The sequence below is a fragment of the Molossus molossus genome, unplaced genomic scaffold, assembly GCF_014108415.1.
Source record: "Molossus molossus isolate mMolMol1 unplaced genomic scaffold, mMolMol1.p scaffold_m16_p_6, whole genome shotgun sequence".
Classification (NCBI taxonomy): domain Eukaryota; kingdom Metazoa; phylum Chordata; class Mammalia; order Chiroptera; family Molossidae; genus Molossus; species Molossus molossus.
The window spans coordinates 96587772-96605183 of record NW_023425399.1 but is presented as its reverse complement, the minus strand read 5'-3'; the positions used below and the strand labels follow the sequence as shown (position 1 = coordinate 96605183).

General features: G+C 48.1%; 1 protein-coding gene across 2 annotated transcripts in view; it reads left to right on the top strand.

Annotated features, from left to right (window-relative positions):
* LOXHD1 (lipoxygenase homology domains 1) overlaps positions 1-17412 on the top strand; it is a 149073-nt gene that overhangs the window by 46009 nt on the left and 85652 nt on the right. For both annotated transcript variants that reach the window (XM_036245260.1, XM_036245259.1), the window contains exons 7-12: positions 7267-7390; positions 9603-9853; positions 10963-11098; positions 11657-11817; positions 12686-12772; positions 13203-13338. In XM_036245260.1, coding sequence (XP_036101153.1) covers positions 7267-7390; positions 9603-9853; positions 10963-11098; positions 11657-11817; positions 12686-12772; positions 13203-13338 — 895 coding nt within the window. The remainder of the gene's footprint in view (positions 1-7266; positions 7391-9602; positions 9854-10962; positions 11099-11656; positions 11818-12685; positions 12773-13202; positions 13339-17412) is intronic.

Below are 17412 nucleotides of genomic sequence, written 5' to 3'. Positions count from 1 at the left end.
ACGTTGCTCTGCTTTTGTTTTGCAGGAACGGCCCCTCAGACTCACTCACAGCACAGTGCGTACTTATAACCCTTTCTAGCAAAATTGCTACCTGCATTTAAACCTATAGCAGGAAATCAGAGGCAGAGAGAGGCACTCTAATAGGTAGGACTATTGAGAATTGTAATGGGGAATCGTAGAAGATATAAAAAACCAAAAGAATATTAAACATTGATGGAATTTTGCCGTCATTTAGAAAATGCATATATTTTCTTTAGTCATGAGGCTATCGATATATTTCAACTCATCACAGAATGATAGAAAAAAGGTTAATGTATAATCTATTTTTGAAAAAGGTCTTAATTCTTGAAACAAAAAATCCTCAACTTTATAACAATTTCACTATAGAAGCTGTCTGATAGTTGAAGTTTTGTTATTACTTAACTTCGTTTATCTTTTTTTTTAATATATATTTTTTCTTTCTTTATTGATTTTATAGAGAGAAAAGGAGAGAGAGAGAGAGAAATATCAATGAGAGAGAACAATGATTGGCCGCCTCCTGTATGCCCCCCACTGGGGATTGGGCCCACAACCTGGACATGTGCCCTGACCAGGAATCAAACCAGCGACCTCTTGGTGCATGGGTCAACCAGTGAGCCACACCAGCTGGGCTTCATTTATCTTCTTGTATCAGTTAGGAATGTATTTGGCTGTAAGTATCAGAAAGTTGAAGTGCAGTGTTAAACAATTAAGGGCTTACTTTTCTCATCTCACATGAAACCAGATGTGGTCAGATCAGGGCTGGTGCAGCTACTTCCTTTCTGAGACACCTGCTCTCTTGCAGCATCACCATTGTCAGCACTGTGGCTTTCATCTTCCAACTTGTTGCCTCATGGTCAGATGATGGCTGCTGAACCTCTAGCCATCCTGTCTGTGTTCCAGGCAGGACGAGAAGGGGAGACCACAGGGGAAAAAGGCTTTGTACCTGCAAGCCTTTCCTTATTATGAGAGAAGCAAAACTCACCTTGGAAATTTTAGCTGCATTTTATTGTCCAAAAATATGTCACATGGCCACCCTGGCTGCCATGGAAACTGGGACATCAAGGGCCTAGCTTTCCATCTTTACGGTAGAAATAAGATATGAAGAAGGTTACTGGCAGGGGTGTTGTGTGAACATCCTAGAATGTCTGCTACAATTCTCTCCATAACTAGCCTGAAAGTTCCTTGAGGGCACCCCCTCAGCCCTTGGTATGGGGCAGGGCACAGTATCAATGAAGAAGAGAATGATCAAGTTTCCTTTGAGAAGGGGAAGGCTTGTCTGGCCCTTAGAGTAGCCATTCTACTGTACAGGATTCCAGAGGCCAGATGCTGGTTGGATTGGAGAAAAAATGGGGCAGGAGTCCAGACCCCAAACAGCCGATGCACAGACGCAGGTGTGTCTTCAGGGAGTTTTTTTGTTCAGTGGGGCAGAGGCGGGAGAGGAGGCAGGTCCGATTTGTGACCTCAGCCAGGATAGGGCACAGAGCAGGTACCTGGAAGCCCAGTTCCTTCACCCTGGGGAGGAAGACAGTCTGAGTGAAAAGACAAGGTTCAGTGGAAGGAGTAGCAAAGTGCATCCGACTTCCAGGTGTGACCTTGACACCATCATTGCAGCTGCACTTCACGAGGTCAGGTTCTTTCTTGGCCACATGGGCCCACTCACCCCTTGAGCTCATGAAGCTTCATGAAGGAGGCAGGTTCACACAGCAGAACAGGACCCTTTGTTATCTTCATGCTCAGACGAAAGCGCAGCTTGGCAAAGTGTGAAATGCGTGGGTGGGAACATTTTTGTCCTCTGAAGCGTTGTAAATCTTGTTCCATTGCCTTCTGAAATTTGACATTGAGGTCAAGCAGACTTTTGTTTCTTTCTGGACAACCTGTTTTGTGTTTTGTTTTTTGTTTTGGGGCCAGGATGCTTGCAGGAATTTTTCTTCATGTTTATAATTCCAAAGTCTTGCCAGAAAATGTCTAGGAGTAGGGCCTATGTTGGTTCATTCATCCTCCCCTCCCCTCCCCCACACAGCCTTTTGCTTTTTTTCTGCTCTGATTCTTTGGAATAATATTTTCTTCCTCCGCCTCTTCTTCCTTTCTTTGTCCCTTATTGTTGTTTGTTGTACAGGTGCTATTTTAAACCCAAAGGCCAAGCAGGCTACTTTCGGTGTAAGATTGGTTATTCGATTTGGGACCGTATTATGAACATGGGTGAGTTCAGGGCCTGGTAGGCAGGTCCCCATCTGTCCCCCCAAAGCCAAGGGGGATATTCCTCTCAAAGGTCTACTGGCTTTTCTGAAAATATTCTAACAGCTTATATTTCTTTAACTTAAACAAACCAAAATGCTCCCTGGGGATAAGGCATAAAAATAATTCAAGCATTTTATAGGTCAGTGTGCTTGGATTTATTAGATATTTTCCTGAGGGGAAAATTGTAATGAGAAAGGAGGAATGAGCATTGTAGGTCCCAGGCAGGGTGGGCAGGAGCTGAAACCAGGGCCTGGGGGAGGTCAGGGCCACCTCTGGCCACTGTCTGACTGTGTGGGGGACAGCCAGCCCTAAGCGCCTGCCTCCCCGACCAGTCTCCAGGCTGCCCCTCCCCCTGGTTCACGCTGATCTGCTTGCCCTCAGGTCCCCGGGACACCCATGAAAGGGGCCATTAAATTAAGTGCGTTTCCAGGTTTGACACGAGGACAGAAAGTGCTCCTGTTCCCAAGGTTGTCCGGCTGGACTTCACATGACAACCTCTCCTTTGGTATTTGTGTTTCAGGCTTTGGTGGGATAAATCTAAAAGCCAGGATAGTTAACCCCTTCATCGGTCGTCTCCCTCCTCCTCTGTCTAGTCAATTGCCCGTGTGTGTTTCCCAGCCTGGGCTGATGGGCCTCGGTGTGACCGACACATGCCTTCCCCACTCTCGGGCCCCTCCCCGGGCCGACATCCTCCCTCCCTCCCCCAGACTTTGCACATGGCTTTGGTTTCCACATCTGGTTGGCCCAACAATTGTGATCGACTCAAACAGTCAGTTCAGTTCAACAACCACTTCAAGAGACCCTCAGTCGCAAGATGGGACACGATGCCGCCAGTGGCCGGTCCTTGGCCCATCGGCTTCAACAAAGAGGCTCGCTCGGGGCCCCACAGCTTTTCCGTAGCAGGACTGGTACCCACCCCAGGGCCTCTGGACTCCCAGTCTGGATTTGTCTAATGCATCATTTGCTAGGAGGTCCAGGATTGGGTGGATGGCCTGGTGCATGAGGTGGGGGGGGTAAGTTCAGCCAGCACCACTGGTTCTGATAGGAAGAGGAGGGAGAGGCTCACGGAGTGGATTGCCAGGACCTTGAGAAGCCCAATGTGCCCTCATGTCACCAATAATACTCGACATTCAACAAACATTTAGTGACTATTACATCCTAGGCCCTGAGCTACCAACTGCAGCTGTTACAATAAACATGGTCCTCCTTCTAAAAGAGATAAGACAAGTCCTTAAATCACTGCTTACTTACTGCAGGGCAGGTTATTACTGTACCTTATATTCCAACATCTCATGGAAAGTCTAGCTTTGGGTAAACAGTCTGTCCTCGGAGGTCCCACAAGTGTCCAGTTTAAGGATCAGAATGCAGAATCACCCAACTTTAAGGCAAAGCAGGATGAGATAAGAGTCTTGAGCACCTGGAGGTGAGCCGTGTCTCACTGGGGATCAGAGAGACTTCAGGGAGAATCCGTTGGACTGGGCCATGAAGGTGGGTAGCAGGGGCAGGGATGGAGGGGGTGTCCGGTGGGTTTAGAGGAGAAGAAGAAAAGGTGAGAGTATTAGGGATGTCACCAAATGTTGTCACTTAGAGTTACTTGTATTTACAGTATGTTACATATTGCGTGACAGTATTTCAGTGTGACGAGTCAAACATGAAGCATATGGGGAAGGGCAGCCTTGTGACAGGGAGGAGAAGATCCCACCTTCCTTTGTTGGCCTCAGTTTCCCCCCACAGAATGGTCCTCCACTCTTCCACGAGCCCAGGTCTCTTCTGGTAACTCTTGGATGCTGAGATTTATTTCAAAGTGGATTTATAAGTTTCAGACCTTCCTCCCTTTCCGTGTCAGAACTTACCTGTCCCTTGCTCCCTGGTCTTAGAGCTCCGCAAGGTGACCACAGTTCAGTAGCGGTCCTTGGAAGGTGGCGATCGTTGCTTACTGGAGAACATATCTGCATTGTTAAAGGGGAAAGTGAAAACTTGAAAACAGACTCGTTTTACATTCCTTTCCCGTCCCCATGACTGGTGCATGGAGGGTACACTGTGGGTCACTCAGGTTTCTCGTCTTAGATGCCTTGGCACGTGGCTGGGAGAGAGGAGACCCTCTTACAACCCATTGCTCTGTGTGGGGGAGGGGTTCATTCCTTCTGCACAGAATGGGCCTCCGCCCCAGTCAGGGTATTTATGTAAAATTGGTGGAAGTTATTTTCCAGAATCGAGGAGGGAGAGCTGCTGTGAACCATAGTTAACATTCTGCAGCAACTGAAAACTTTTTGACTCCAAGACAAACTTCATGTATTGGAGACGTGTTTACCCCACCGGGGAGGGCCCCAAGGCCCTGAGGCCCCGGGTTTGTTTGGACGTCTCTGTGAACCATCTGGAAAGAAGTGACCCCTGCTTAGCAGCTCCATCTTCTGTTCCTCTCGTTCAGAGATAGTTTGTCCTTCGTGGCTTTTTCTATTTTGTGGTCTTGCTGTGACTCTGCTGTGTTCCTGTTGCTGCAGAATCCACAGCGTCACCATGGACAGGACCCTTCTCTGCTGCCATCTCTCCTCCAGGGGTTCATGATCCCTGGACCCCCTCTTGCCTTGCGGAAGGGCCAGCCCTGTCTGTGGGCTGGTCTGTTGTCTGCAGGTAGAGCATATTCCTCCGGGAGAAAATATCTCTTGTTTTTTTAATTAGATCATTTCTTCCGTCTGTCTGTCACACACACACACACACACACACACACACACACACACACTCCAGGTGTGCACCTCTATCATTCATGGTAAAGGGTGCTTCTGTCTCCCCTGTCTTATTTTGCAATTGTTTCTGCCATAATAATAGAATCAATGAAGCAGTGGTCTGGAGGGAACACCACCATTTCATTCTGTTAGCAAAAGCATGTCTTAAATTCTTAGAAGGAACTCCATGCAAACCAGAGGCATCTGGGCAGCTTGTGAGCAGAAGTGGGAAGCTGCTTAGAAGGGACCCTTGGTAACAACACCCCCTTACGCAACAGGCTGGGCCATGACCATACCAGCAGAGGCCAGAATGGCCTTGGGAGAACCCCCTGCCCCCTTCTCCCTATAGTCTCGATACCTGAGCGCTGCCCCAGTTCCCTGCTCACCTCACTTCTCTGCCTCTTCCCACTGCACCCATCACCATGTGCTACCAGATATGTTCCAAAGTGCTCCACCCTCCAGGAGCGGCTTCCTCCAGCCTCATCTTGCAGACTTTGGGACCAAAAGAAGTCGTAAATAACTGTCCCCTATTTCAATATGCATCTGAAAAATTTCTAGAACTGTTCATGGACTTCCATACTTTCTGCATCAGTCTTTAAGCCGGTATGTGCTCCCTTGGCCTTTCTTTGTTTTTTGGTACTTTGGAAAGTCTATTTTTCAGAGTCTTGGTTGTTATTTGAATATTCATTCAAATGTCTCGTTCCTTTGTGGTCCAGCTATGCAAGCTGGTCTTGCCTTACAGAGGCATTTGGTGGTACCCATTTCATTTCTCAGAGTAGCTAAACTTCTCAAGTCAGGAATGTCCAACTGAAACCAGGCCACAGAAGGCCCTTTATGATGACATCTCTGTGAGCTGTGAGGGCATTGCCCTTGCTCTTCAAACCTTGGCGGGTACACTAGTCTGTGAACATCTGAAGACAGAGGTGGCGGATCGGTTTAGCTAGGTTTATTAGTAGACTTGACAGCTTCTCTGATAAACTAAGCTCTGTCTTTCTTTACCTTGCTTTTCCAACTCTGTGAGAGTCAGTGAGGGGCTTAGGAAACAGGCTTAAATCTGGCTCAGGCCGTTGTCAGTGTATCCCCAGTCTCCCCTCCATACTGGGAGATGACAGCCCTGAAAATGTGCAGACTGATGAGTTGGGAGGGCTGCACATCCATGGCAGAACCCCTCTGGGCAGTGCACACTGATCTCCAGGCCCTCGGCTTTCAAAGCACAGACATTCAATCAAATCAGCAGGCTCTGGAGGGTGACTCACACCAACCAAACTCACAACGGACTAATTATAAACCAAGGCCTGAAAGCTGACGTGTCTGGGGGGAGAAGCCTGGTGGGATGGCTGCTTCCAGTCCCTGACTCAGGCCCCTGGCCCCTCTCTGGTGGGTGGTGTCCACAGGAGCCCAGCACTTAGCCCAAAACGTTCTTTGCCGAACACTGAATTAAAGCAAGGTGAGATGCCTTCAGGCACCCCGGGGTGTGCCCTGTTTCCACGCTGCAGGCCTGGGATCTTAGCAAGTGAGGTTTCATTGAAAATCTGAGCCCCCTTTCTCGGGCAGTCTTGGGAACACCTGGGCAGACATTTTTACTTTCCAACTCCTGTCTGTCACCCGATCTTCTGCCTGCACAATGCTATGACCGCAGGGCGCATTCTAGTTATTGACAATTCTGCTTATGTGAGAGGAAGTTTTCACCTGAACATTCTGGGAGGGCCCTTCAGCTCCTTGGTAATCTCTAGAAGACACCTTATCTCACCCTGCCAACCCAGCTCACATGCGAGTCCCCCAGGAAGCCCCCTAGATGGCCAGTTCCAGCAGCCTCACTGTCAGTGGCTGACATTTTCTGACCTGATCACCAGATCCTGGGATTCTGGGTACCGATTTGAGGCTTACAGTACCCTCCGCGCAGACTCTGCTTCTCACCAAGGTTAAAATCCCAACCTTCATCGGGTTAGGAAGGTGATGATCTTGCTGTCTGCAGATGCAGGCCTCCAGTTCTCACACCCCAGTCTCACAGGGCACACCCTGCCAAGTGTCTTGCATTCAATTTCTAAAAGTGATCTGCAGCAGAGGAGGGAACAGGGGCTCAGTAAGGAGGGAGTAATTGCCAGGCATTCCTGTGTGACTCTCAATGTTTTGCAAGGTTTTCTGGGCAGCAGGTGTGTCCTGGTGATGAGTTTTCCATGGGCCACTAAGAAGATAACAGTGTATTTTTAGAGAATGCCAAGGGATGGAGGATTTGGATTGGGCCGCCAGGTGCACCTCAGTGACACTTACCATTCTTCCTCAGATTATCATTGAAGATATTGGGAACAAAAGAAAATATGACTTCCCTCTTAACCGCTGGCTGGCCTTGGATGAAGACGATGGCAAAATCCAAAGGGATATCTTAGTGAGCGGAGCTGAGACCACAGGTAGAACCAAAGAAAAGGAGGCCCCATTGGCTAATAGTTCAGTGTTCCCACCTGTGGGCCTGGAGGCCTGCAATCAAGTGGGAGCCAACTGTGTCTTCAGACAACGTTCCTCCTCCTCTTGAAAGTTCTGTTTCTCTGAGCTGCAGTCTGGGGCTCTGCTGATGCCTGAGGGGACAGGGAGATGCCCCTGAGCAGACACTCACTGCCCAGGGCAATAGGAGTCATCCATGAGACGAAGCTGGAACTCCTGGTACATGTGGGCATTCATGAGGACATTGGTTTACTCTTAACTCCTAATATTGCGTGCTTACTATATGCCAACCCTCTGCTAGGTGTCTGACCAATTCCACCTCCTTTAATCCTCACAATGACCCATAATATAGGAGCTGTTACTGTTCCCATTTCACAGATGAGGAAACTGAGTCACTTAGGAGTTAAAAGACCTGTCCAAGGTCTCAAACTGGATCAGGTCTGCCTCCGAAATCTCTATGCTGTGTGAATTCTACAGAAAACCTACAAATCCCAGCATGGAAAAGTCTGTGTTAATGACTGCACATCTGAGACTATGCTCTGTGGCAGAGCCTCTCCGGGCTCCCACTGCCCAGAGGATAAGCCCAGGTTTTGGGGTGCAACATACAAATGGCTCTACAGTTGGGCTCCCGTTCTCTACCTTCCTCCACTTCTACACACCCCAACCCCACTTCATCTGCACACCTTTCCCTCTTTCCTGTTCCTACACCCCCTCCTCCCTCCCCCACCTCGTCCACACGCCTTCTCTCTCCTCTCCCTGATTCCTTCTCTCTCTCGATCTTTGGAACATGTCTTCTTCTCAGCCTATAATGCCATTTCTCTTCTTTGTGTTTCCCGCTTCCGGTCACTTCCTCTGAACCCTCCCTACCTCCTCTTGACAGGACAGTCCCTTCCTTCTCCTGTTGCAGACATCTGGGCAGACCCTGGTTCCGATCATTCAGGACACAAACGCTCCTCTGCTCCCGCGCGGGGCACCTTGGCCTGACCTGTGTTCGTGTGGCACAAGTCCTTCGTAACTAGAGCTCACAAGTTATTTACTTAAAAACACACAGTAGAACGGATAACCCCTTTAACCATGAGACCACTGTTTGCCTTCAGCAGTAAAGGGAGAAATGGCCGCCAGAGGCCGGGAACGGAGGTCACGGGAGTATGTTTCACGTGAGAACACCCTCTGTCTGTGTGTTTTGGAGAAGAGAGCTGGAGACTCACTCTTTTAGGGCAGCGGCCACTCCTTTGTATCCTCATATTCTCCCAATACCTGGCATATCATAAGCACTCAATACATGTTTGTCGAACAAAAGAAGGTGTAAATGTATGAATGAATGATGCGTCTATGTAGTTGCACTGCTAGCTCCCAAAGAGGTTGGGATTTTTATTTCTATGGGGCCAAGGGGTGAAGGTGGTGGGGGTAGGGTAGGGTCAGGGGATAGGTGGGGGGAATTAACAAGGACAAATGTGCCATTGCCTTAGACTCTGGGACAGAATGAACAAATGAGACTAGACCTCACCAGGGCTTCCTGTTCAATTGTCTGTCTTTAGTGTTTTCCCTTACTCTGTCCCATCTCAGAGTCCAATCTTCCCTTGTGGCTCCTCCCCAGAACTCCACGTCCTCATATTGCCTCCTGACCCACCAAAGCCCCACAGTGTTTTCTTCCTCCCTCAGTCCTCCCTCATCCCCCCATGTCAGCAAGGGAAAGAGGACATCAGTGCCCTCTATTGAAAGTTATATTTTTAAGTTATGAGCAAAAGAGCAAACTAAATGAATCAGATAGCCCTGAATATAAATCTCTATAAATGGAGTTGACTCTTATAATTAAATTAGACATAACAGAATTTATCCAGCAGCTATTAATAATATGCACATGCTAATTAACATTAATAACAAGTACTATTCTTAGCTAACCCAAGTTCCTCCTCTTTGTTAGTTTCCTGTGATTAGGGCTGCACCTTCCTGTAATAATACCTGTCATTTATTCCTAGACGCAGATACACTGACACACAAGCTCTGGAAAAGATGAAGTGAGGTTGAGAGGACATTATCTGTGGGAAGGGGACAAGGGGATTGAGGGTGTATGGAAGAGGGAGACCTCGGGAGGTAGTGGCCAGGTAGGGGGACAGTGGGCACAGCATTGCAATCAGCTGTCACTGAACCCTCTTCTTCCCCTTCTTGTTTCCACACCAGCTACCTCATACATTGTCACCATCTTCACTGGGGACTTGCAGGGGGCTGGAACCAAATCCAAAATCTACTTGGTTATGTACGGGGCCCGAGGGAATAAGAACAGTGGGAAAATCTTTCTGGAGGGCGGTGTGTTTGGCCGTGGCCGCACAGACATCTTCCACATCGAGCTGGCTGTCCTGCTCAGCCCCCTGAGTCGGGTCTCCATCGGACATGGCAATGTTGGCGTCAACAAAGGCTGGTACTGTGAGAAGGTAAGGGATGCTCCTGGGAGGACCCTTCCCTGATTCAACCCCTCTCTTCTTTAACTTTCATACATAAACTTCAACCTGCTTCCTGCTTCCTATGTTTTTTGGATCAGTAACAGGGCACATGGGCAATCCCTTTCATTGGACACTTTGGATGGTTACATGCCCATCCACCTTGTCTTGCTGAATGGGGGCTGATCTGTACATGCATCCAAAGGCCAGACACAGAGTAGGGATCCAGATGTGCTCTGGATTGTAGACCATCCGGATTCTTGGTGTAGTATTTTGCTTCAGTTTATAAATTTCTCAATCAATGAGTATTTTGAAGTATATGTTTGTATTGTGGATGTTAATGCTTTAAAAATATTTATAACAAAAGTGAGATCTAGAGAATTATTTTTTTTAAAGTCAATTTTGTCTACCACCCAACTTAAGAAATTGAATACTCCCAATGCTCTTGAAACTCCTCTGTGTCCTTCCCCAGTCATACAATTCTCTCTCTCCCCCAAAAAAGCATACACTGTTATGAATTTTGTCTAAGTACACGCTGATAGAAGATTTTACAGTGTTCCAGGAACTTTCCTTTGAACATCTATAATGTGAGCAGCCTGGGCTAGATAGACTTGCATGTTCTGAACCCATGAGTTTGGAGAGTGGGTTCAGATGGCGGGGGCTGGGGGGCGGGGAGGGCGGGGTATAGGAGAGAAGGTTGAATGAGGCCCAAGTCCAGAAAAGGGCAGTTAGTTTTCATATTAAATTCCAGATATTAATTACCGTTCATATGATTGAACTTTTTTCCCACAAGACAAATCTAGGGAATTAATCTAACATCCTGGTTAGTTTGGTTCAGATTGAGATTTTACAATGTGCAGAAAGAAATATAACGTTTATTGAGTACAGAGGAAAAGGTTTGAGACTTGGGCTGGTAGATTGGAGGATGGATGATACCTGTTTGGGAAGACTTCTCAGAGGAGGTATTTCTTGACCTAAAATTTAACGAGACAGGCAGTGGGAGGAAGGTGCCATCCCTTGAGGGTCCTAATGACACTTAACTTGGGGCTGAGGAGGCTACTGAGCATTACAAGGTGGCCCCAACTTGTGGTCTGCTCCCCCAGGTGGTGATTCTGTGCCCCTTCACGGGCATCCAGCAGACCTTCCCTTGCAGCAACTGGCTGGATGCGAAGAAGATGGATGGGCTGATCGAGAGGCAGCTCTACGAGATGGTGTCTCTCAGGAAGAAGAGGCTGAAGAGTAGGTGGAAAGGGCCCAGAGCCTGGTGGCCTCCAAGAAAGGGCCAGGAAAGGCCGGGATGTCAGACTCCACTGGGCAAAAGCTTGAAGAGGGTTCACTCCAGCTTCTCAATTCTCCTCTGGGAAGGAAGAGAAAGGTCTCCCCAGGAAGCTTAGTTCTCCAAGGTTGAGGCCACACACCTGGCACCAAGTGCTACTCCAATGTCCCCAAGTTGAATAAGCTGCCCTGATGAGCTATATGTTAAGCTGAATGGCTCAACACAGTGCATTCAGAATGCACTGGGCATAGGGTGGGTGGAGTCAACCCTTCTCCCTGTGTAGAACACACTAATATGCTTTCTCCATTGAAAGGAGCATGAGCACCCTCTTTCAAATAGCAAGGGATCCTTGTCTTTTTTAAATTGGCACTTGTTATAATGGGCTTCTGAGAATGGGGCACACCCATGTATAACCTATGCTTCAGTCCTGATCGCCGTTGATTTGCTCCTCTTCCCCATGGATACCATGAAAATATCTTTACTTACTGAAGTTTTTGGTGCAACTTGACCTGTTTCTGCAGAATTCTCTTGGTCCTTGTGGGTCTGGACGACTGACTTAAAGAAAGCTGGTACCAATTCTCCCATCTACATCCAGATTTATGGGAAGAAGGGGCGGACGGATGAGCTTCTCCTGAACCCCAACGACATGTGGTTAAGACCGGGCATAATTGAGAAGTTTAGGGTAGGAGAGAAGTGTGACCGGGTGGGAGGGAGGGAGGCAGAAGGGGCGGAAGAGTATTTGTCATAGGATTCTGGTTTTCTGAGCCAGGGTTGGATGAGTTTGACGACAAAAAGGCACAATGGAGACTTTAGGTCCCTACAGGGAGTGCCACATTTGATCTGTAGGTAATGTATTAAATGGGGTATGGTTTGACTCTGGCCCTTCGTCTGAAGCCGACAGTTCAGAACCAAGCCTGGGGGGAAACGCAAGTATGGAATGGTCGTGAGCATCCGGGAATTTAGCTTTAAATTTCCAGTATGTATATAACTAGAGCAAGGCTTGTTTCGCCAACAGAAGCGTGGCTCTGACCTTTAGGTAAGAATAATTTGTAATTTGCTGCTCACTTCTCAGAGCACCCCACCGGTTCCTCTATTATACCACTCAGTTCATCGCTCTTTCTGTATTTGTCTTCCTGGCTAGACTGCAAGCCCCTAGGGTAAGGGCATGGCTGCTGTATTGATCTTTTTGTCTGTTTCAACGCCCAGCAGAGCTCTGGGGCGGTGGGCATGTACTAATTTGCAGGGCTGCCATATGGATTTTGTTCCTGGAAGTTTATTGCTTGGAAGATTTTCTTTAGTCTGGGTCCTACTGTGGGTCAGTTATTTTTGTTCAGTTTCAGCAGCTCTGACTGAACCCTGGCTCTACATGGCTGTCTCGCCCTCATAAGGGCATAAGAGGATACAGTATATGAGGGTGGCTTGAAGCAAACCCATTCTCATTGCTAAAGAAATAGCCCAAAGCAGGTACCCTCCTAGCAGGGTGACAGTTAGGAGGATAAACACATTTAACTTGGTTACACCCACTCAGACCTTGTTATTTCTCACCATAGTTTGAGCTTCCGGATCTCGGCAGGTTTTACAAGATTCGGGCATGGCATGATAGGCAGAGTCCTGGCTCTGGATGGCATTTAGAAAAGGTGAGATGCACCATCTTGGGGGTTGGGAGGTGGTTGGGAGAGGAGCCAGAATGATCCCTTTCTCATGAACCTGTCACCTAAGTTTTGCTTTGTATCTGTTTGGAGTGAGGGTAGGAAAGGGTTACAGTGAGACATGAATTTGGACACAGGACACAGGGACATCCTGATGGGGAGGGGACCTCCAAAGTAGACTAAGAAAATGCTCCAGTGTTTAGTCCTGACTTGCATTCTGCCCCAGCACCCGGCTGCCAGGCAAGTGTGGGTCTCGGGACCAGGGGGATAAGTGTTCGTCTGGCATTCCATCTTCCACAAGAGTCATCTCTAGGGAACGGCCTTGGCCATGTTGAGATCAGACAGCAGAACGAGGACCACCGGGCATGGATGAAGATCTTTGGTATACCCATTTGCTCACTCCTGGACTTCATTCCAGATGACCTTGATGAACACTCTGACCAAGGACAAATATAACTTCATCTGCAATCGCTGGCTGGATGCCAATGAAGATGACAATGAGATCGTGAGGGAAATGACCGCAGAGGGGCCATCTGCACGGAGGATAATGGGCAGTACGTGTTCACCAGCTCTCTGTCCTGGGGGAGGCAGTGGGACATCTACTTGGTGTGCCAATGGGGGTCTGGCCAATGAGCTGATAGTCTTGTCCACTGTGCATCACCAGGCTCCCTGTGAATGTCAGGGTGAGTTTAGAGGTCCAGCCTCAAGATCATCTTGAAGGAGTCATCTCCAAGGGATGATACCAGAGCTCTGTGGTGATGAGTGTGGGGGATAGAGGGAGAGATTCATGGGCCTTAACATGGTTATGCAGAGATGAGAAGAATCTGCACCGAACAATATTTCTCTAGAGAATCCCGGAAATGAAAAGAAACATCCTCTTCAAATTATGCATAAGATGCTTCCCCAAAATGGAAGGCTGGATCTGGTAGCCATGCTTGGCTGCTCTATTTCTATTTAAGGCTAGTAGGAGAGGAACGAAGCTTTTAATCTAGAGTCCATTCAAAGGGGTAAAGGGAGATCTTTTTGCCTCTAGGTTAGAGTAGCAGAGTGTTGCTGAACACAGAGCGAATGCCCTGTCCTTGGCAGACATTACTGAGCGATCACAGCATTCTCTGCCATTGAGTCTGAAATGAGCTTCATAGCACTCCAAGCAGACATTAACAATGGATCAAAATTGGCACTTAATATAATTAACCTATTTGTTATCCTTGTGGTAGTCCTTAATTTGTTTAGTAGTAAAGTAATATTGCAAAATTAGAGTTGAGAATATGTAGACAATGATGTCACTCATAATTCTAGGAGCCCTTAGAAAGATTTCCATAGTGTCGCTTCTCAGGCGTTTACACATCAGTAGAAGCTCTGTATATACTCGTTGAAATGATTTGAACAGTTAAATACTCAAAACCAGAAACCGCAAGCAGCCAATATCTAAAAAGAGATTAGCCAGTCTGTTAGTCTAATTAGGCAACGCTTGCAGTTAACACTATTTTATGGTTCTTCTTCATTTCTAATTAAAATATATGGCTATCGAATATTTGTGTTCAAGGGCCTTAAGACAGCCTGATGCAGATAAGGAAACAGAAGTTCTTGCCCCGATTCTCAGTTGGTTAGAGACAGAGTTGGAGAACAAGGTCTCTTGCCTCCTTGGTCAGTGGCTGTACCCTGCCTTTTCACGTTCAGTAGTATTTTCTTAGAAACAAGGCAATCATCTCTCTGTAAATAATACATGATTCTGCCCCCCAATGGGACTTTATGTAATACATAGCCCACCAAGTCCAAAATACGCCTGCTCTTACCCGCTCTGTCCCCTTTGTGTGCCAGAATTAGCCCACAGATATAGACAGTTGGGGAGGGGTCTTGGGACCTAACTGCTTTCTAAACCCATCTAGCCAATTGTCTGCTTTTGGTCCCTCACTCTCCATTTCCAGGCACCTGGTGCCGTCATTCCTGGGCTTTTCCGTGGGGTTGCTTCTCAGATTTTGCAGCTGACAGCCCCAATGAGTTCTCTCTGCTTGTTCAGTCAGGGACCCTCAAACTTCAGCATGCGTGATCACCGAAGGGCTCATGAAGACACAGAGAACTGGGCCCCTCCGGCAGAGCTTCCGCGTCAGGGGGTCTGGGTGGGACCTGGGAATGTGTTCATTTAGCAAATTTTTAGGTGGTGCTGGTGCTGCTGGGAGGCATCACTGTGGTGAGAGGCATGAGTCACTGTTCTAGCTGTGCTCCAGCCTCCAAAATGTTGCTGCTGTTGTGTGTGCTGGTCCCCTCCCCTCGCCTTATTGGTGGAACCCTATGTGTTGGCTTAAAATTTTTAAAGAGTCTATATATTGTCATTTTAGTGAAGTGTTTTTTATTCCCCAGAGAGAAATCTGCCATTTTGACTTAGAATGATTGGAATGTTCTTTTTTTTTTTTTTTTTTATCCTCACCCGAGGACACTTTTTCATTCTTTGTTCAGATAGAGCAGGAGGGAGAGAGAGAGAGAGAAACATTGATGTGAAAGGGACACATCGAGTGGCTGCCACCCACACGACCAACCAGGGCCGGGGACAAACTGCAACCGAGGTACATGCCCTTAGCGGGAACCGAACCCAGGTCTCTCCAGACCGCAGGCCGACGCTCTAACCGCTGAGCCAAACCAGCCAGGGCATGATTGGAATGTTCTTTACCGTTTCTTCCTATGTGCCTGGACCAAAGCATGACCCCACTGCCACCAAAACCCCGTGTTCCCTCCTCAGCACTCTGGGGCCAGCGGGAGGGGCATTCTGACTCTCTGCTCGTTCAGGCTCGAGGGTCGGGCCAGCTCACAATGCTGCCTCTGCCCCCGCTCAGATCCATCTTCTGTGGGCCTCTGGTCACTTTCCTCTTCTGCTGAAGGTGGTACAATGTGTCCCTTGGTCATTCTCCAGGCGCCTAACTCCTGCCATTGTTCTAGGATGGTGCATTAACCTGCTCAGGCTGCCATAACAGAATGCTGCAGACTGGCGGCTTCAACGACCGAACAGTATTTTCTCACAGTTCTGGAGGCTGGAGGGCCAAGATCGAGGTGTTGGCAGGTCAGGCCTCTCTTCTTGCCTTGCAGATGGCCACCTCCGCGCTGTGTCCTTACATGGCCTTTCCTCTGTGTGGGTGCTATTGCATTAGGACCCACCCATTTCACTTTATTTTATGTTAATTACACTTTAAAGGCCCTACTTTTCAAAGACACATTCTTAGTTTAGGACTTCAACATACCGGTTTGGAGGGGAACACAATTCAGCCAGCCTATAATAAATAGTATCTCTCAAAGGGTGGTTAAGGGCCCACTATATATCAAAATTGCCTCGGGTGTTTGTTAAAATGAGGATTCCTGGGCCCAACTGAAGATATGCTGATTAGACTCCCTGATAGCCTGTTTTTATCAAGCAGACCAAGTAATTTTTACACATATCAAAACGTCAGGGCCTTTGTCCTCCTTCTTTCATCCCCGTCCTGGTCCTTACCCACTGGGTTGACCTTAACCTTTCTCCCCCTGAACCAGCCATTCCCCAGTACCTCACTCAGGGTCACCCCACATAGCTGATCCTCCTCTGAACTCGGTGACCCTGCCTCTGACCCAACATCCTGCCCTCCCAGCCTTCTCTTGACCTTGCTGACACTCCATCTCACCCTTGACCTCCTTCCAGCGCCTTCCTCCCCACGTTTCTCCTGGTCTGTCAGGTACTAACCCACCTGTGAGTGTGTGGAGGGTGGATTTTAGGGGCAAACCTATAAGCAGTCATCCAGGGGAGAGAAAAGGAGGTCCTGAGCCCAGCCTGTGTGGCTCAGTGGTTGAGTGTCGACCCATGCACCAAGAGGTCGCCAGTTCGATTCCCGGTCAGGGTACATGCCCAGGCTGTGGGCCCGATCCCCAGTGGGGGGCATGCAGGAGGCGGCCAATTGATGTTCTCTCTCGATGATGTTTCAACCTCTCTCTCCTTCTCATTTCCTCTCTCTCTAAAAAAAAATCAACAAAGAAAAAAATTTTTTAAAAAGAGGTCCTCGGGGTGTCTAGGTGGGGAGGAAGAAGAAACATCTGTAACAAAAATTGAAAAATAAGAAAACAAGAGGTCCTGAAATTGGCAGGAATCAGGTAGACTGGAGAGGAGAAGATAGATTCAAGGACCATTTGGCAGGACTTGGTGAACGAATGCTGTGGAGACACAGCGGTGGGACAAGCTCCCTGGCCAGGAAGTCGGGAGAAACCTGGTAGATGAAGTGGCGTCTGAGCTCAGTCTTCATGGGGTAGGGGTTTGCCAGGCATGCTTGGTGCCTTCCGGGTCCGTAGCAGTACCTTGGTGCCCATACCCGCTTGGATTTCTCCACTGCTCTTTCCGATCCACATATTCTTGTCTTGTGCTTGGAACACACTCTGTCCTCACTCACCTCTAGGAACATAGATCTCCTTCCTTGGTCTGGATGCTTCTCTGGAACAGTAAATAGAGCTGGTGGCAACACCCCACCTCCCCAGTTGACACCAGGGTGTAAGGGACAATGTGCAGGACTTCCTGGGAATTCCTTAAGTGGACTCTTGGACTCATGGACCATGAGTAAAAACCAATTCTCTAAGTTTGAAATTGTGTGTTCCTGGTTTACTTAAAAAATAAGGGC